The sequence below is a fragment of the Pogoniulus pusillus genome, chromosome 4 (assembly GCF_015220805.1).
Source record: "Pogoniulus pusillus isolate bPogPus1 chromosome 4, bPogPus1.pri, whole genome shotgun sequence".
Taxonomy (NCBI): domain Eukaryota; kingdom Metazoa; phylum Chordata; class Aves; order Piciformes; family Lybiidae; genus Pogoniulus; species Pogoniulus pusillus.
Window position 1 is genome coordinate 29157193 of NC_087267.1, and position 21832 is coordinate 29179024.

Consider the following 21832-nt stretch of genomic DNA (forward strand, 5'->3'; position numbering starts at 1 on the left):
CTGAGCTGCCCCAATCATCACACTAAGCATCAGGCTTTTAAACATGAGACAAAAAGATTTTCCTGAGTTCTTCACTTAATGCACAGTCAGTAAAGGCTCCACACCAAGGCTCCATGTTTGCACAATCCTTTGCACACAGGTTCAAGTTCGTTACAGTTTTCAGTTGCCTGTGTTCACATTCCAAAAGGGCAAATGAGTCATGATAACTAATTTTTCTTAACAGAACATGAGTTTATAAGGTCATATGGAGATAGAAGAGCTGATTCAGGAATTAGAGCTTCGATGCAAGTTTAAGTCTTAAACGAGCATATTGGCTAAGCCATGCCCACAGAAACAATTAGTTTTGACCCTTAAAGTCACTGTAAAAGTCTGAATATGGTTTACTTCATCGGCATGTTAATATAATGGCAATGTTATAACATTACATGACCCGCTTGGTGGATGTGGGGAGGCCTGTGGATGTGGTGTATCTGGACTTCAGCAAGGCCTTTGACACTGTCCCCCACAGCAAACTGCTGGCTAAGCTGTCAGCCCATGGCTTGGATGGCAACACTCTGTGCTGGGTTAGGAACTAGCTGGAGGGCCGGACCCAGAGAGTGGTGGTGAATGGTGCCACATCCAGCTGGCGGCTGTCACTAGTGGTGTCCCTCAGGGATCAGTGCTGGGCCCCATCCTCTTTAACATCTTCATAGATGATCTGGATGAGGGCATGGAGTCAGTCATCAGCAAGTTTGCAGATGACACTAAGCTGGGGGCAGATGTGACTGAGTTGGAGGGCAGAAGGGCTCTGCAGCGGGACCTTGACCACCTAGACAGATGGGCAGAGTCCAATGGGATGGCGTTGTCTTGGGTTCAAATGCAAGTTCCCAGAGACTCTTATAAATTTGGTAGACCCAATGACAATTTATAGAATTTATAGAGTTTATAGAGTGCCCTCCCCTCCTCCCCCTCCTTTCCCCAAAAGACAGGGAGAGAGATAAAAGGTAGGGACACCCCAATAAATCAATCTCACTCGATTTGGAAGTTAAAAAGGAAAAGTTTAACAATAACTTAGAAAAAAAAGGGATTGGAGGTAGGGGAGTTTACAAAGGATAAGGAAGGGAAAACAGCAAAATACAAAATACAAAACAGGGATGGATACAACCCGAGTGTGTGATGGTGTCTCTGCCTCGTGGCTGGTATGCAGTATCAGTATGTGTGTGATCATGAACGCAGGTAGAGGAGGAACGAGCAAGAGAGCGAGGAGCAGGAAGTGCTCCTCTTTTATACCGCAAGAAGTGGGGGGAGTGGGCTAACCATCACCTGGAGTGTGGCCCACCCCTGAGGAGGGGCCAAGACCCCTAGGGTCAGGTTCAGGGTCACTCCCCCAGGAGTGTTAACCCTATACAGGCGTTCAATAGCTCCAAGGGCAGGGTGCTGCACTTTGGCCACAACAACCCCATGCAGAGATAAAGGCTGGGGTCAGAGTGGCTGGAGAGCAGCCAGACAGAGAGGGATCTGGGGGTGCTGATTGATACCCGCCTGAACATGAGCCAGCAGTGTGCCCAGGTGGCCAAGAGAGCCAGTGGCATCCTGGCCTGCATCAGGAATGGTGTGGTCAGCAGGAGCAGGGAGGTCATTCTGCCCCTGTACTCTGCACTGGTTAGACCACACCTTGAGTACTGTGTTCAGTTCTGGGCTCCCCAGTTTAGGAAGGATACTGAGATGCTTGAACGTGTCCAGAGAAGGGCAACGAGGCTGGTGAGAGGTCTCGAGCACAAGCCCTACGAGGAGAGGCTGAGGGAGCTGGGATTGTTTAGCCTGGAGAAGAGGAGGCTCAGGGGTGACCTTATTGCTGTCTACAACTACCTGAAGGGTGGTTGTGGCCAGGGGGAGGTTGCTCTCTTCTCTCAGGTGGCCAGCGCCAGAACAAGAGGACACAGCCTTAGCTGCGCCAGGGGAGGTTTAGGCTCGAGGTGAGGAGAAAGTTCTTCACTGAGAGAGTCATTGGACACTGGAATGGGCTGCCTGGGGAGGTGGTGGAATCGCCGTCCCTGGAGCTGTTCAAGGCAAGGCTGGATGTGGCACTTGGTGCCATGGTCTAGCCTTGAGCTCTGTGGTAAAGGGTTGGACTTGATGATCTGTGAGGTCTCTTGGTGATACTGTGATACTGTGATACTGTGTAATATACATTGAATGGCTACTATAGAAAAAGTAGATACATCAGAAGTAATGATGAATTAAACTTTTTTTTGGTGTATGAATTACCACATACAGATTAGATATTGTATTTATTATTTTTAAATACTGGCTACCTTTTTTTCCCTAGAAAAATGTTTATTTGGTTTTAACATTTCAGAGGAAACCTGTATAGGCTACTCTGTGAGTAATACACAAAATAATAGGTCAGTAACACAATTTACAAGCTATATGCTGTCAATCCATGCCATAGTGCTTTCAAAATGTGTCAACACTCAGTAATTTCCTTACCCAGCTGAAAAGCATCTTGGAAGCACCCCGGGCAATGTCTCATATACAGCCATTGAGGGTTATCCGCTCCAAAATAGCTGTTATAATCTGAATGGAAGAACCATAAATGATTCAATTGAAATCACTTTTGAAAATGCAAAAGGAAACAAACACAGAATAAACTACATTAGAGGATCTAACAGCCAACACACCCAAATATTTAGAATTGAAGACTTCTGTGTTTCTCCTTATAATCATCCTACTATATATAACAGCTATTTTAAGAGGCTGAAAACACTATTCATAAAAATTGACCTTCACTTCTTTGAGAAGAATTTTTTGCATCATTTCTGGTATAAGTTTACCAAACACATCCAACTGTATCTGATATAACTGAAACTTGGTGAAAGATTTTTTTTCTCCCTCTCTTTCCTTCTCTCTTTGAAAGAGGTTAAGTATTCATATCTTCCCTGTAAAGGAGATAGAAAATAGTGCATAGCCTTCACAGTAAAACTGTTTTAAGTAAAAACTTACAATCTTGGATCCACAAGCAGCTTGCTTTGTGGTGGTGGTTGGTTTTTTTTTACTCTTTATGAAGAAACTATGTCAGAATTCTTTTTCACTCACAGAAAACTAAACAAATTCTGTAAAACCAGAACAAATCAAACTCCCAAAACACATGACAATTACTTCTAAAAGCAGAGGACTAGCAAAAGACAGTATACTAATTACAGTAATTGTTATGGTTAAATAGGTTATTTTATATTTCTTTTGAATTCTGACAACACTTTGTGTTGTTTTATTCTTTTTGCCTACATGTTACAGATTTTTGTTTTCTTCCATTAAGTGCCATTAGGTTTACAAATTATTTTTTCATAATCACTTCAGAGCAAAAGAGAGGAGATATGAGAAGCAGGTGTATACTTTATGTAGCAAACTGAAGTATCAGACAATATGAGTAAGTTAACATGTAACTGCATATTAAGCATTGCCCAAGAGATCAGCAAGGGACAAGTTATTCTGTCAAAGTAAACACAGGCAACTGGCATCAGTCCTAAGCACATGCCGTAAGTATGAAGGTGTTTATCACTGACGTCATCCTATCAAAGTGGATAGAATCAGTATACGACCAATGACCTCCTACTGTGAGAAATAGCTGCAATTTATTTTGCCATAAGAAAAAGGCCTTACTCTTTCCAGATTATGTACCCTGCTGCTTCTTGTACAGAAAAACAACCTCAAGAAGGCAGTCATTAAAGCACAGTAATGCAACTGTAATAGCTTGAGTAGATTTAACTGTTTTCCTTCTCCAGATATACTAGCAAAGATGAGTATACTCCTTTTGACAGACAAAACATAGGATAAAAAGTGAACAGAAATTTGAGTTTTCCACTGTATGTGAATGCTCATCTTTTTTAATTGGCTGAGTCAAAGTTTTCTAAATGGAAATTTATGGGTTTTTTAAACTGTTTTTGTTTTTAAATTGCATTAATCTTCACTGTCCAAATTATTTTTTTTTTGTCGTGTGTGATGCATACAGTGTATCAAAGAGGATTAGTTTGACACAAAATGTAAGATGTTTCCTATTTTTTAAGAAGATAAAGGTAATCCTTCAAGTTACAATTTTCCCTGCATATTTTAGTAGAGACTGTATTGTCAATGATGTAGCCTACTATGAAAATACATTCATATAGGAAAGTTTTGGCAACAAAGGATTTTACTTAAGCGATGCATAATAAAAAGAAACATGAATAAACTATAGGTTGAAAAGATATATTATGGTATAAAAAGATTGACAGAAATTAATGTTTTATTAACAACTGTAATTATGCTTTTTCTCCTTGACTTTATTGATACCTTTAAGTTCAGTTGTGCATCAAGCTGTATTAGAAAATAGGGAAATCTGATTAAGAATCCCTTTAATACAGTTTCTGCATTTACTAACAAACTGATAGAAAAGATGATTGTCCTGAGTCTTCAGCTAAACCCAGAAAAAAAGCATACAACACACAAGGTTTGAGCAGCCTGATAGTTGTGAATCTAAGATTAGGAGTTGTTGATTGTGTCTCCTTTTGTATTAAGTTTGTACAGTGCTCAAATACTTTACTTCTGTCACTTTTAGTTCTTTTATCCAGAGTACTATATATGTGCATAATGAAGGACAGTATCAACCCCATTCAATCCCCAATACTCATACAGAGAAAAAGTAATAATGTCAAAAGTCTTTTCTCCTGAAGTTTGAAGAAAGTGTAACTATAGCTTAATATTCATCTTAAGAAACCATTATCTTGAGAAGCATTTTCACTATCACTCATGTGGGAACTTTATTAAAAGCAATTTAATTCAGTACATATTCAAATGATAGTGGAGGGATGGACTATGCACAGAAAACAAGCAAACTCATGTACCACAGAACAAATGAGTCCTGTGCTGTATGTTTTCAGCTTGAAGTTGACTGCAGGCTTTGATTTCCTACAGTTGGGTATTTTTAAAAACCATTTCAATTCTCTACATTTAATACAGTAGGAGAGGACATTTATAGGTTCTTTGTCTTCTAATGATCACCATTTTCATTTAATACTTTTTTCCTCTAAGAAATACACTTGAAATCGTGCACAACAGGTTCCTGAGCTTTAAACAGAGCACAGCCCTCTTCACTGCCCTCATCAACTGCTTATACTCTTCCAAATCCCTTTCTCCCACAATTTATCTGCTGGTATTAGTTTCTACAAATATAAACACAACAAGACATAACAAACCAAAATATTTTATGAAGTATTTGCAGCACCTATTCCCCTAGATTGGAAATCTCCCACCATCAAGTCCTTTGTAAATGCCTTGGGAATATCAAATATTCCTTTTCTTCTTCTCCTTGGTGCTAATACGCTGAGCCCCATATTCAGATTTTAATACTGTAAAGCACTCAGTCAGGCAAATTATCAAATCAAATTACAGTGGCTTACCAATTTACCTCCCATCAGCTCTAAAGCAATACCTTGTTAACCTGCTGTAACTGTGTTGTGTGTCTGAACTGAGCGCATATGAGTGAAGGTTATTCTGGAAAGGAAGGACAGGCTGAAAGAGCAAGCTTATACCCACAAGGAAAAGATAGGGTAGACCATTCAAGCAAACTGTTTAACTTTAAAGGCAATTAGGCAATGGAATGACTTGCCTGAGGAGGTAGTTTAGACAATGAAATGAGAAGTGCTTAAAATAGAATAAACTATTTGTGAGACAGATAGAGATGTAAATAATCCTCCACGTTTTGAACTACGTGAATCAGCAGAGGTATCTTTTCTATTCAAATGACTAACTATAAAAAATCTACTTTTTTTTTTTCTTTGGGAACAGCTTTCAAACTTATGGCTGTTTACACCTGCTCTGAATACTAAAGTGAAACTTTACTACAAAAGGCAGTTTAACCTCACTGCATCATTATAAAGTAAATGTATTCATAACAAGCATCCATGAAAAACCTCCAGCAAAAAAAGTCCTTAGTCAGGAAGATGCACATTGTTGCAAAAATGGATTGTTTGTCTAAGTGCTTATATGGCCCCATCACTATACTGTCTAAGCGTCTTACAAACATTAATGAATGTATTCTCACAACACCCCTGGGAGATAGAGATAGTATTATTAGCTAATGCACAAAGAGCAGCTTGTCCAAAGTCACACAGAAAGTCTGTGGCACAGCCAAGACTCAAAACTGTGATTTCCTGCCTGCTGCTGTAACCATGACTATACTCTCCAGTCCATAGACAGCATTTCAAAATATGTTGCATATAAGCTCAGATCTTTACACAATAAGCCTCGCTGTTCTGCTGTAGATCCAACTGTTGACTTAATAAATACAAATAACTTTGTTTATCATGAAGCATCATTACAGCAACAAATTTGCAGGTTACTGAAACAATGACAGTTATATAGGCTGTAACTGGTTCTGGTATATGAGAGGAGTGGAAAAGAATTCCCTCGTCATCACATTCAGAACAGGAGGCATCATATCCAGAACATGATTTTGATACCAAAGCATGTTCCTTCACATAATGTAAAATATTACATTATAAAGATAAGTCTGGTTTTGAGGGAAAAAAGAAAGAGAGAAAGAAAGAGAGAAAGAGAGAAAGAGAGAAAGAGAGAAAGAGAGAAAGAGAGAAAGAGAGAAAGAAAGAGAGAAAGAGAAAGAGAGAAAGAGAGAGAGAGAGAGAGAGAGAGAAAGAGAGAAAGAAAGAGAGAAAGAGAGACAGAGAGAGAGACAGAGAGAAAGAGAGAAAGAGAGAGAGACAGAGAGAGAGACAGAGAGAGAGAGAGAGAAAGAGAGAAAGAGAGAAAGAGAGAAAGAGAGAAAGAGAGAAAGAGAGAAAGAGAGAAAGAGAGAAAGGAAGGAAGGAAGGAAGGAAGGAAGGAAGGAAGGAAGGAAGGAAGGAAGGAAGGAAGGAAGGAAGGAAGGAAGGAAGGAAGGAAGGAAGGAAGGAAGGAAGGAAGGAAGGAAGAAAGGAAGGAAGAAAGGAAGGAAGGAAGAAAGGAAGGAAGGAAGAAAGGAAGGAAGAAAGGAAGGAAGGAAGGAAGGAAGGAAGGAAGGAAGGAAGGAAGGAAGGAAGGAAGGAAGGAAGGAAGGAAGGAAGGAAGGAAGGAAGGAAGGAAGGAAGGAAGGAAGGAAGGAAGGAAGGAAGGAAGGAAGGAAGAAAGAAAGAAAGAGAAAGAAAGAAAGAAAGAAAGAAAGAAAGAAAGAAAGAAAGAAAGAAAGAAAGAAAGAAAGAAAGAAAGAAAGAAAGAAAGAAAGAAAGAAAGAAAGAAAGAAAGAAAGAAAGAAAGAAAGAGAGAGAAAGAAAGAAAGAAAGAAAGAAAGAAAGAAAGAAAGAAAGAAAGAAAGAAAGAAAGAAAGAAAGAAAGAAAGAAAGAAAGAAAGAAAGAAAGAAAGAAAGAAAGAAAGAAAGAAAGAGGAAGGGAGGGAGGAAAGGAGGAAGGAAAGAAGGAAGGAAGAGAGAGAGAGAGAGAGGAAAGATTAGCTGTATTCCCTACATAATTTTTTTTGCATAAACTATTTCTATAATAGACATATATACTATTTTCAGCTTTAATGAGGTCACCTCTGGAGGGACAACTGCAGTAAGTGTACTTATCCTCAAATATCAGAGAACAGAACTTGGTTTATAAATTTAATATATATATATGTGTGTGTGTATACACATACTTGGACTAATTTAATTAATTAATTCAGAGATCTGATCAAACAATAATGGAATTCTTCTGAATGAGGGACATAGTAACTGGTCTTTCATTTTGGCAGTGAGGGAAGAACAGACATTACTTTTCTTCTCAAAAGCTAAACAATTGAGAAAGCGAAAACAGAGGACAACTGAGTAAATCACAAAAGAGTTTATGAAGGTGCAGTACATCACAAAGGGAGTAATGATCAAAAAAGACAATATTATTGCAACCAATGGAATACAATTTTGGCAGAAGCAAAAGACAAAGTAACTCATGTGTCCTGAACTTCACTCCTGTAGTTCCAGCAACAGCACTTTCCTCAGTTTGTGGCTTCACGTTTAAAGAAAGATGTAGAAAAATAAAACTTGGTTTTAACTAGAGCTAACAGTATAGCAAAGGGGATTTACATTAGCTGTGAACTGAAAACAGCCCAGCTACCAGGACAGTGAGATGGAGCAGATTATCACTGATAGGCAGTCTCTATCTCCACACGTTTTAAGTGCAAATTAAATAAATCCATATTCTAGAATCTTACTGCTCACTTCTCTCCCTCACTGTCCCACTGCTCTTACTCTCTCTTACTCTCCCTTTCCCCTTCTCTTCCATCAGCTCAATCACTCCCTTTATGTCTTTCTCTCTTTCTTACCTTGTCCTTTTATCCTTCCCTCTGTTCTTTCTGTATGCTTTTAAAGTGACACATCCATGTTTAGACTAGAAGTTCCTTAAGTATCTACCTTTAGCAACCTTGCATGCTAAGGAACATCTTATTCTGAGGGATCTGTTCCCTGTAAGACTACATAAAGATCCAAACTTAGATGAAATGTGATTTATGTTACTATCATACCTTCACTACAGGACCACAAAACTACAAGGACTGACTACTTCAGGGTAATTTTTATTATTACTTTTATTGTCATTGAGTAATAGAAAAATTATGAAAATAGACATTAGCAAAATGATCAGATTGGAGAAACAGAGACTCTCGCTGTTGAAGAGCTTAGCTGCTCAGTGAGGTTGCAAGACTAGCTTTTAATTTCTTCTGATTCTCTTAAGTCCAGGAAAATGATGTTTTGCCTGTTCCTGAAACGACCTGCTTATGTTTGCACACATAAAAAACACAGTCTGGTCCAAGACGATGAGTATAGATCACTCTGTATCATAAAGGCCAAATAAATGTTACCAAAAAAGACAACAAACTGGTGTCCCTTATCACATTCTCTCTTTTCGTTTCTTTTTGAGACTTTTGAAACAGGGACTGGATAGAGATAAATGGAACTGTGCTTAAATTGAAGAATAATAATAATAGGATTAAAAGGTTCCAAGTTCCAGCTGCAATGCAGTGTTTAAACAGTCAAACGAGAGTGCAGGAAATGTTTCTAATGAAGGACTAAAGGAAGACTTTAAACTTGAAGCACCGTCTTGGAGATATAATCCCCTCTGGGACTGCTTTGTAAAAATGAGATCAGCTCATGTTATCTGGTTGGAGCAGGTTACTTTATTCTTCATCCTACTTTGTCTTCAGAGATATACAGAAGACTGAGAGAAACTATTCAGTTATCTGAAATTGTACAAAAGCCTTACCAACATTACCAGGTGTATTTTCACTATGTGAAATGACAGACTACACAGCTGCCAGTAAGAAGGAATACGGTCCCTTGTACAAGCCATTCATTCACTGGAGTACAGTTTATCACAATAGCTACAGTTATATGCAGTTTAGAAGTTACCATGTAAAGGATTAATTCTCTTTAAAATGCACCGCTTGGCAAATCCAGAAGTGCATAAATGGAGCAAAATCCTCACTCAAAAAGAAAATTAAACTTTGCCTAGAATGTGTGAAGAACCTGCAGGATGCTTTTCAGAAAATCTAGAAGGAAGACTATTGAACATAAAAATGTGTACCAGAGAGCCCACTTACAAGATGTTAGCAAGGACCCTCTGCTGTGAAGTTTGTGGAGTGCCTGGACAAACACTAATGAAGAAAACCACAGGAATCCCATACTGGAAACTGAAAGTTAAGCTGTTAAATATGAACATATGGAGCTGGGCAAGCTGTAGGAGTCCTAGCTAGTTGTGATGGTTTAGACAATAGCACTTGTCATTCCTCATAGGAAGATCGTAACAAGAAAATGAGTCTTAGAATTCTATCAGTTAAAATAGATAGCTTCACTCAGAATGGACAGCCACCAACGACCTAACCAACAAGGGGAATGATGATGACTCAATAAGCAAAAAATCATAAAATCTTACTTGACATTTGTTCATGAGCAGCACTGTGCTAAATTTGCCAGGAGCGAACAGTCTGTCAACAATATATAAAGGTAAGATCTTAAGAGAATACCACAAGCAACGCAAATTCATTCTCTTGTGAAAGGTCTCACTTTCATTGCCAGCACTAATATCTCCAATCCGGTAAATTAATTCTAAAATACAGTCAGAAATCTATTTGTGGCTTTGGGTTTGTTGTTTCTTATTTGATTTGCAGTTTGTTTTGTGTCTGTGTTTGATTGTAGGAAAGCACAGAGTCTGAATTTCACTCAGAAAACAAGGGACCTGTGAATGAGAAAAATCTGGGGAACTACTGGTAGCTACCACATAGAAGCTCAAACTGAAAATATGAGACAGCCTCATGTAGCCTCATTTCACCAGGAAACACAGATTATTTCCTCAAATTTCATAGAGTTGTAGAGTCATTGAGTAGTTGAGGTTAGAAGAAATCTTTGGAGATCATTGAGTCAGCGTTCCCTGCTCAGAGCAAGGCCAAGGCATGTTCTTCTGTCAAGATGTAGTTCACTGTACCCTTGGTGAACAACTTGTTTGAGTCTTCAATCACCCTTATATTTAATAAGAAAATAAATCCTTATGTTTAAATGGAATGTCTTGTATACTATTTTATGCCCATTATCCCTTGTCCTGTCATAATAATTTAGGTAATATTTAACCAGTCTGGAAGAAGTCAATGTTGAAAGCATAACTATATTTAAGTTAAATTGTTGAATTCTTGAAAAGAAGGATACTTCCTCTCACATGTGGTATTAACTTTAGTGAATTAAAAATATTAGTTGTATTGTTACTGGTTAACAGCTCATAACTATGCTCATACTCATGTGCAGTAATATAGATGTACAGGAAGAAGTACCATAATGAAATGACTGGTGATAGTATCAGGAAAATAACATCTATCCACCTCTTGCCATGAAGATGGTGCTACTATAGCTTGTCAGATACACCTTAAGGAAATCAACAAGTAATTAATTCACTAGATGGGAATCAACTGGAATCCAACAGACCTAGATACAATTGCAGAATGATCCAGGTTTTCATCTACAACACACTGGATGTGGAGCAGAAAATAATTCAAATTGAAGTCAAGAAGCAGGACAAAAAAGAAAGAAAAGAAATAAAATAGCCTCTTTTATGTTAGTCCAGATGTAATAAAAGCTTCACCATAACAGTATGTGAAACTATAGAATTTTTATTAAACATCCACATAGCATATATTTAGATTAAGTTTTTCTGTCATGCACTCTATTTTAATTATAAGCTGATGGACTTTGGTAAATTAAAACAAACACTGAAGAAATTAAAATATGGCTCTTGATTTAATCTGACAAAAAAAAAAAAAAGAACTGGGTCAACATTAAATTAGAGAAGAACCATAAAACAGTATTCCAGTTTGATTGTGATAGGGATCCGTGTGGTACTTGATGTACATCTTAGTGAAAAGAGAAAGTGATTTGCTACAACTGTCTGCAAATTAGGAGGAGGTTAGTTCCTTGAAGTTAGTGATGCACTCAAATTTCTGAAGAAGTTACTTCAGCAAATAATCATGACTATAGAATGTCAAGATTTGAATGGCAGCCAGAAGGACTTGGTTCCAACAAATAATACTTTTCTGTGGGGTCTTGCTATTATTTCTGACGGAGGAAAATGTTTCTAACAGAAGAGTGACAGAAACAGTGTTGTTCAGCTTAACAGTGGCATACAACACTAGCTAAAATATATAACTACAGGCTACCATGTCAAAGGTATTTCTTGCATGGGCCCTCGTGTCTGCAGAACTAATACTGCAGTCAACTCCACGTGAATCCTGGCAATAAGCTAGGTGGTTTATGTGTTCTTGCTCAAAAAAAAATTATATACTATTTATGTTATATGCTAAGTGTGAAAATTACACCTACCTGAATGTCTAAGAGATTTTCAAAACACTGACAAAAAGCTAAACTAAGGCAGCTAACAGTAATCATTGTGACAACTGGCAGCTTAAGGCAACATTTTAAAGCCAGTGAGGAATATATGTGTAGTATATGAAGAGTGAAAAGATCAGTAGGATTTTTGAAGTTTGCTCAAAATATCAGAGAATAAATTCCTAATGACTGAGTAAACAGAATCACAGAATGATAAGGACTGGAAGGGATCTCTGGAGATCATCTAGTTCAACCCTATTTCCAGAGCAGGTTGCATGGGACTGTGGATAAAGGATAACTAGAGCAAAGTGTTAATTGCATCTTTATAATTCTTCTGGGTTTAGTTTGTTCGGTTAAAGCTTAGTAGTTCAAACTTTTCATCATTACTAATGTGACAGAGCAAATTCATACTGCATGGCATCCAAACAAGGGATTTGCAGGGAATCAGAGAATCAGAGAATGGCATCTGTTAGAAGGGACCTTAACAATCATTTACTCCAACCTCCCCACCATGGGCTGGGAGACTTCTCAAATCAGCTGCTCAAGGCCTCATCAAACCTGGCCTTGAACATCCCCAGGATGGAGGTATACCCAAACTCCCTGAGCAGTCTATTCCAGAGTCCCACCACCTTCATACTGAAGAACTTCTTCCCAAGATCTAGTCTAAACCTACTCTCCATCAGCTTAAAATCATTCCATCTTATCCTATTGCTAGACACCTTTATAAAAAGTCCCTCTAGAGCCTTCCTGTAGGATCCCTTCAGGTACTGGAAGGCTATAAGGTTCCCCCAAAGTCTTCTTCAGGCTGAACAATCCCAGCTCCCTCAGCCTATCCTCACAGCAGAGATATTCCAACTCTTGGATCATCTTTGTGGCCCTCCTCTGGACTCACTGCAACAGCTATATCCTTCTTATGGCAGAGATACCAGAGGGATAGTATCTCATCATGCTATAAAGCAATGTAGCAAACTACAGGTTAACAAAACAAAACAAACTAACCAACCAAACAAGCAAACCAAACCAAAAAACCATACCAAATTTCTTAATGTGCTTCTTCTCCAAACCATCAAAGCAGAATCATTTACAGAAAGGACTTTATTAACAGCCTTCCTAAAGGACAAGTTTGCATGACCTCAGAGGATGTAGTGTATTCCATAAGGAAGAATAACACTATGGGTTGCATATATAAATGAGATGTATTATAAATGTACTTTGTAAAACTTTTAATTGATCCTTCTAATCATTCCCATACCACTTGCACCTGAAAAAGAAAGGCTTCTTCGCTCTGCCTTGACCTGTCCTTTCAGCATCATAACCTGCCCCATCACCAGCAGCTATGGTACTACCTCAACAACTTCAGTAGTCCAGTACACTCTAGAGATATGTTTAAAGACACAAGTTAAACTATTCTAATTGAGATCTCAGTTGCACATATGTAAAAACAGAAACTAGAAATGCAAATAATTTTATAAACTACTATTTTCATAGGAGACAATGAAGAAATTTCTTCATCTTGAGTATTGCATTCAGTTTTGGGCTCCCCAGTTTAAGAGGGACAGGAATCTGCTGGAGAGGGTCCAGTGGAGGGCTACAAAGATGATTAGGGGACTGGAGCACATGCCTTATGAGGAGAAACGGAGGGACCTGTGGCTTTTTAGTCTGGAGGAGATAAGACTGAAAGGGGATTTAATAAATGTCTACAAATATTTGAGGGCTGGGTGTCGGGGTGGGGAGGGTGTGGGGGGGAACGGACAAGTTCTTTTTGCTTGCTCCCTGTGATAGTAAAAGGAGCAATGGATGTAAGCTGCAGCACAAGAAATTCCGTCTCAACACAAGGGGAAACTTCTTTGCTGTAAGGGTCACAGAGCACTGGAACAGCCTCCCCAAAGAGTCTCCTTCTCTGGAGATTTTCAAGGCCCATCTGGATGCATTCCTCTGTGACCTCAGCTAGACTGCATGGTCATGCTCTGGCTGGGGGATTGGACTCGATGATCTCTTTGGGTCCCTTCTAACCCCTGATGTCCTGTTATCCTGTGATTTGTTAAATTTCTATGTTGGAAAATCCTGTCAGGTTGCAAAGCAATAAATCATTTCAGCTAAACAACTGAACATGCATAACAGAATACCTTTAAACAGCCAACTAATTATACCAAACCTCACATTACAAAAATTGTTTACACTGGTGATAAGGGTAGATTTTTTTTCCAAAAACGTCTGTGTGATGAAAAACTCCTTCTCTTTAAGCACTGATGAGATCATCTGCAGCAACAGCATCTATGTACTGCAGAATAATGGTTCTTAGTGAACAGGAGAAAATGAGAAAAAAAACCCACACCCTCCAAAAAAAGCAAACTTACAACTGTAAATCTACAATAGCACATTTTTTTTCCTCCTGTCTTTTTTTCCCTCTTTTTGTTTGTTTGAGGGTTTTTTGTTTCTTTCCTCTAGGTCAGCTATGCTCATACATGACAACAAAAGTTCAGAAGATTAAAAAACAGCACTAACTACTCATTAAGACTATCTCAGTCATAGAACCCATTCCAAAGTTATTGCCCTCTTCCATGGAATGTTTGTACCTATGAGCACTTCTGCAAATTTCAGATGCAATTAAAGTATAATACTTAGGAGGAAATTATCTGTACTCCTTCTTGATATAACAAAGAGATTGCTTATGCTGGAAAGTTCAGAACTCCACCTTGTGGTTATAATTTTAACTATAAATCAAAAACAACGGGAGTTGGAACACAGATGCAATCAGAGGACCCAGGAGAAATTGAAGCTTGAACTATGGTGAATAAATGCTGCAAGGGCTCATTTGGAAAAGCTTGCACATTCACTTAAGACACTAGAGTCAAAGTAAAATGTTTTCTTTATTTTGGGAACAAATCTGCAGAACAATGTAATGTGTAACATTCACTAAGACTGTTAGACATCTATCACTGTTGCATTTTTTCTGTCAGCTAAATGACTGAAAGATAGCACACAACTACATATACAGTGAATACTTTGCTACACATTTTGCTGGACTTGAATTCTTAAGGAAATCCAGACTGACCATTTCTCACCATAGGCTGCAATAATAGCAGATAATAAACCACATGCACTCCATCACGTGCTGTTCCTTTGTGAAAAATAAATACTTTGCTAGTAAAACATCCACCACCTTCTCATAGTACTAAAATAATATGAAAGGAATATGGGATCTGAGTTTCTGGACATTTTCTCCAACTTAAAATAAAATTATCATAGTATCACACTGATGCACAGAAGCTGAAAAATGCATATGCATAAATAAAAATGTCTCAAGCACTGTCATTTTCTTCCCATGGCTATGAAAAAAAAAGAATCAAACAAAAGAAAGCAACAAATAAATTGATTTTTAAATTTATAATGCAGTGGGGTAGTTTTCATTATATAGAATAAGAGGCTAAGGGCAACAAGTTAGCTAAGCAAGTCAATATGCCAAATTCCTTCAATTTTATAGATGCTAGGATTTATCTGTTTATTTTTGGATCCCTGTTTCCTTTCACTATAATGATGAGTTGTCATTGAACATCTACTGCTGATGTATCTCTGTAGAAAACAATCTGAATTAGCTCAGCGATTGAAAAACTAAAGCAAAATACTAAAAATACTGTTTTGCTTGTTTGCCTGCTTACAGTATTAGTTTTCTAATTAATTTACATGGGAAAATAACTATCATGCCACAGCAAGCCTTTCCCTCAAGAAACAGCCACTATTTGAACCTCTTCAGTCATAGAAATGCTTGAGGTAAAAATCCAATGAATCTAGCCTGCCAGCAATCCTCAGCTTTTCTGTGTAAGTAGCAAACCCCCATTCCTGGTTAGACATGCCCTCATTGCTGGAAGTACCAGTCTGTTGCAAGAGACATGAATAGCTTTACATATCACATACAAACTGAAGGAGAAGACATCAGCAACCATTCCTTTGTGTGCATTCATAAATCCTCATACACCATCAGAAGTCCTCTCCAGAAGGAAGACGCAGACAGCAAAGTAAAGACACTCTGTTAATCTTACAGAAGATATTACAAATAGAGTCTTAAAAAAATCTTCCTGTTTCCACTGTACATCAAATCATTGTCCCTTAATAGCTCACACTAAAATTAATCTCTGCATGCCAGTGGTATCCACCCCTGCAGTAGCTATTATTTTCAAAGACCATTGTATAAAGCTTGAAAAACAAACACCAAATCTTTCTCACAAATAAATTTGTGCATACCTGTCCTGAAATACAGTCTCATGGAATACATTATTATATGACTCTTTAAAAGGAATCCATTACTACAAATAAATGCATACAAACCAAACACACAAACCACATACACACTGGTATAGATCTATCCTGACGTGAAACTAGTATAGCAAAAGCAATAAATAGCTTACTTACAAGGGTTGCATACAATTAAAAATAGTCAGATTGTGACAGAAAAAAAATATATACCCACCAAAGAAGAGACAGATCTATAAAGCAGCTATAAAGAACAGTAAGCTTTTATTAGTTTTTACCATGGCTGCCTCTTAATAAAATGTTGCTAGTGTTATTCTGTGCTGCACAAATAAAGCAACAAGAATGAAGGCCTGCCAAACAAATGCATTCAATTGCAGCAGAATGATGCAAGACAAAGCTTTTAGGGCAAGGAATGAAATAATTGTCTTATCTTTTTTGGTTCCTGTAAAGACCAATGCATCCTAACTTGAAGCAGTTATTTTAAAATAGAGTTCAGGCTATGAGTTACTGAAACATAATAGACATTAAGCAGGAACAAAAGCATACCATACCAACACTTCTCCAAACCCCAAACATTTAAATTTGTACTTTTATGTACATCAACTACCAGGGTCATAAAAGCTTCCTAGACCCTTCTCCATTCAGTCTTATTCTTTCCCCAGTGAGAAACCTCCCTCTCTCTGCTACGCTTGGATTCCTACTGCCAACTCTTCCCACAGCTCTCTTGACAACAGAAAAGTAGACAGAACTTTCCTTTGGGACTCCCACACTTCTGTATCTTATCAATTTCCAAGTTCAGAACTCACCATATACTTGTGGTTTGTTTGTTGGGGTTTTTTTGTTTGCTTTGGTTTTTTTACATTTTATGCAGCATTCTCTCTGGTGGTAGAGAATACCAAGTAAAGCTCTGTACTGGGTTATTACTTTTTTGGCTGTGACGGTGCTACACGGCTTGTAAATGTATTATTTTTGTTTTGGTATTTCAAATGCTCACTCTTAAGGATGGTTTACATATACTGTGTCTGTGACAGTACTTGCTATTACAATATTATGGCACAATATGTTCTAGAGAGGAAATCCACTGGAAGAAATATAGGCCTCGTTCCTAAGTGAGAAACTTAGACTATATGTCTTTATCACTGCCAAATTCCCACACCACAGAATAACCACAGTATCACAGTATCACAGTATCACCAAGGTTGGAAGAGACCTCACAGATCATCAAGTCCAACCCTTTACCACAGAGCTCAAGGCTAGACCATGGCACCAAGTGCCACGTCCAACCTTGCCTTGAACAGCTCCAGGGACGGCGACTCCACCACCTCCCCAGGCAGCCCATTCCAGTGCCCAATGACTCTCTCAGTGAAGAACTTTCTCCTCACCTCGAGCCTAAACTTCCCCTGGTGCAGCCTGAGGCTGTGTCCTCTTGTTCTGGCACTGGCCACCTGAGAGAAGAGAGCAACCTCCCCCTGGCCACAACCACCCCTCAGGTTGTTGTAGACAGCAATAAGGTCACCCCTGAGCCTCCTCTTCTCCAGGCTAAACAATCCCAGCTCCCTCAGCCTCTCCTCGTAGGGCTTGTGCTCAAGGCCTCTCACCAGCCTCGTCGCCCTTCTCTGGACACGCTCAAGCATCTCAGTGTCCTTCCTAAACTGGGGGGCCCAGAACTGAACACAGTACTCAAGGTGTGGTCTAACCAGTGCAGAGTACAGGGGCAGAATGACCTCCCTGCTCCTGCTGACCACACCATTCCTGATGCAGGCCAGGATGCCACTGGCTCTCTTGGCCACCTGGGCACACTGCTGGCTCATGTTCAGGTGGGTATCAATCAGTACCCCCAGATCCCTCTCTGTCTGGCTGCTCTCCAGCCACTCCGACCCCAGCCTGTATCTCTGCATGGGGTTGTTGTGGCCAAAGTGCAGCACCCTGCACTTGGAGCTATTGAACGCCATCCCATTGGACTCTGCCATCTGTCCAGGCGGTCAAGGTCCTGCTGCAGAGCCCTTTTGCCCTCCAACCCAGCCACATCTGCCCCCAGCTTAGTGTCATCTGCAAACTTGCTGATGACTGACTCGATGCCCTCATCCAGATCATCTATGAAGATGTTAAAGAGGATGGGGCCCAGCACTGATCCCCGAGGGACACCACTAGTGACTGGCCACCAGCTGGATGTGGCACCATTCATCACCACCATACTTAATGGAAGTCGTTGCTTTTACTGGTACAATTCAGTGTGGACTGTTGTAATTACAGATTTCTTTCAACCAAGCAGGATTTTTTTTTCAGTTCCTCAGGGATTCCACTCATCTGCTAAAGACCAAGTTGCTCAGCCAAACAGTGTCTAGGTACCTTCTACTGTGCTGACCTCAGGTATTGCAGCTGTGATACTGCCAATTCATATACTATGTTCATTTTCCACATGTATCCAATTTATCAAATATTTCTTATATATGTGGCTAAAGTCATAGGAACCTTTCTGTGAAAAAAATACAGACAACAGTGCAGAGCAGCACATTAGGCTACCATTCCTTTAAGCAGCTTCATGTGAAACCAGTAAATGTAGATGCTTTTCCCTTTAAAACATGGTTTCTCATCAGATCATCTTCTCCTTTGGGTGTGATCTCATTTCCAAAAAGCAGTAAGTATTCCTGCTTGTGGATGACAACTTTAGAATGACTGATACTAGAATGGCTTTATTTAGACTTAAAAGAATAACCACATAAACTGATGCAAAGGTTAACTATGATTGTATATTGGAGGTGCTTCAAAATTTTATACATAGATAAATATATGCACTCTATTTGAATATAGAATGAGTTCATCGACAGAAATTTCATGTAGGTTTAAAACTAACACAAATGAAGTACCAACTGAATCCAGATATGATAATGAGATAATTTACTTATTAGTTTAGTAGTTTAATATTGAAATAAATTAAGATAATAATAACTTGTTTTAAAGGTCATATTTTGTTTGTACATAAGATAATTGATTACCATTCATCTGACTCAAAATCTAGTTTAATCTTATTATCATCTCATTTCTGATCCATGGTACAAATGCATGAACTGTAATATATTTTTTAATAAAAATAAATATGCCTCAATTGAATTTCTATTTCCAAGAAATCACTGGTTTGGCTAAACTAACAGAATTTATCTGAGAAAAATGTGCCAATGCTAAGTATAATGCTTTTTTTTTTTTTTTTTTGGTAGAAAATCACTGGACATAGAAAACCTTATTAATTCTAGTAAAGAAGGAGAAGGTACCAGAAATTCATTTGAAAATGTCACAAGAAAGTGTAGTACTCACTGCTGCATTTATAATAATTGCAAAGGAAATGAAAATAAAAATCAACAACTGCAGATGTTCTCAAACAGTTAAAATATTCAAGGTGAAAGGATGAATCTGCTTCTGAAAAGCTGTTTTCTGGCTTCAGAGAAATTCCTGTCATCTCAAATCTTCTGACTACCCCATTATTCCTAACTTGAAGTTATCCCAGATTTGCTCACAGGATTTTCTTAAGTTCCCAGCTCTGCAGTAAAAATAATTAGGCATAAAAAAAAAAACTCCCATATACTCTGAAGGGCAGTTGTCATCACTTACTTGTGCAGGCACAATATAAATGCAACAACTGTTTCCAATTTGGTGCATGGCTCAAAGCAGATGCAAACATTCCATTTGTGGTTGTTGGCAGAGGCAGGGTAATAGACAGTATCTAACATCTAATGCTGTTAGCAATGTGCCAAAACAGTATTCTGCACAAGAAAATGCTACCATTCTCTTTGGAAATAGAAAATCAGACTAGTAGAAAACAGCAGTCACTAATGAAAAAAAATCTTATGATTGTTTGGTTTTATAGTTATAAAACGCTCATAAACCTGTGTTTCATTTGCATTTCAATCATTAAAAAAAAAATCACACTAATGGCATTGATGTCCAATAGGCAGATCGAAAATACCCACTACGAAAGCACGACATTGAATTGTAACACAGATGGGAAATGTAGAATTCTGTAGATTGTTGAACTAATAGAAGATAACTAGGGAAATAATGGAAGATAACTTCCCTGCCTTTCTATGCCCTTTACGTATTCTTGCTATTTAGAAGAGCACTTTCAAGTAAAAAATCCCCAAGCTTTAGACAGACAATCCTAATTCATATTTTCAAACATGAAACTACAAGAAACCGAAATTTCTTCCAATATATTACACAGTTCCTAACCATTCAGCTACAAGAGACAATTGAGGTTTCCAATCTTAAAATGGGAAGTGGCAGGCTAACTGAGAGACTTCTAAAGATAGGAAGCTTACTGAGCTGTGAACTATAGAGCTCAGCATAGGTCTTCTCAGGAAAGCTGAACAAATAGGGCGATGTGAGAATAGAATTATAGTAGTCTCCTAGGTCAGTACCAGAATATCTCTACTAGAGGTGACAACACTACAAACAGGGTGCTCTGTTAACTGAAACTTTTCTGATATACATATTTTACCATTAGTCTGTAGGTGCAAACCCTTGCTGCTGGTTTATTGCATGGCAGAGCAGTCAGTAGTCTCCAGCGATAATGAGACACGCAATGCAATTTATTGTGCGAACAGCAACTACGCAAATATCAGTCCTTTTAAAAAGTAATTTCTGCTTACATTATCAATTCTCCTCAATTTATAGAGAGTCTGGAAAGCATGCAATATAAAATAAAATATTATGACAAATTATATAGCCTGTTACAAAAAAGTACTATCTGCTTACTTTGTGGTTAATAGCCTGATATATTAGTTTGACATATGGATAATGTTTTGGGGTAGATGTTTTAACTTCCACAAAAAAAACCCATACTAATATAACCACCAAGACAGGGATCATTGTTAAATCATGAAAGACAACATTTCTAAGTGGTAAGGATTTTCAGTCTAGAACAGGGAAAATTTGGAAGTATGATGGCAGTTGAGAATCACAGAATCACAGAATCAATCAGGGTCAGAAGGGACCACAACGATCATCTAGCTCCAAGCCCCCTGCCATGGGCAGGGACACACTACCCTAGATCAGGCTGGCCATAGACTCATCCAGCCTGGCCTTAAACACCTCTAGGGGCAGGGCCTCAACCACCTCCCTGGGCAATCCATTCCAGGCTCTCACCACTCTAATGGTGAAGAACTTCCTGAAGCCAACTTGTACTGAGAACTGTGTGCTTCTGTTTCCCTAAAGCGTAGCTACTGTTGGCTTCATTTGATACTCTCAAGCTCTTGTACTGGAATAGTCAAGAAATAGCTGACTATTCACAAAAACACTATAATTTTCTAGTTTAAGGCTAACTGGAATATTTTAGTGAAAAAAAATAGAATATAGGCTGTGAAAAGAAAACAATGGTGATGTCTACTCCATTCATAGGCTTGCTGACATGTACAAAAACAAGGGCAGAGACATGTATAAGACAGTGTTCTATCTGTCGGAGTCGGTGTCTGTGTTTTCTCCCTGGGCTTCTGCTGCTCTACCTCGATGTGTGTAACACAGCTAATCACTGTGCTTCCAATTCCCCCTTGCCGATCCTTCCAGCTCACCTTGTACGTAACAGACTGTGGGATAAGGTAGAGGGGTGGAAAGAAGGTGGAAGAGTGGTGGGGAGCCCTTCCTGGGAACTCTGCTTTCCGGGAGGGCTGTTGCGTTTCTGTATACTTTTAACTTGTATACTTCTGTATACAGCTATATATGTTTGTAATATATTGTAAATATCT

The 21832-nt window shown here is 38.6% G+C and overlaps 1 protein-coding gene across 1 annotated transcript in view; it reads right to left on the bottom strand.

Annotated features, from left to right (window-relative positions):
* TAFA5 (TAFA chemokine like family member 5) overlaps positions 1 to 21832 on the bottom strand; it is a 489916-nt gene that overhangs the window by 374526 nt on the left and 93558 nt on the right. The window contains 1 exon segment of the mRNA XM_064142444.1: positions 2470 to 2556. Within this exon segment, the coding sequence (XP_063998514.1) occupies positions 2470 to 2556 (87 nt within the window).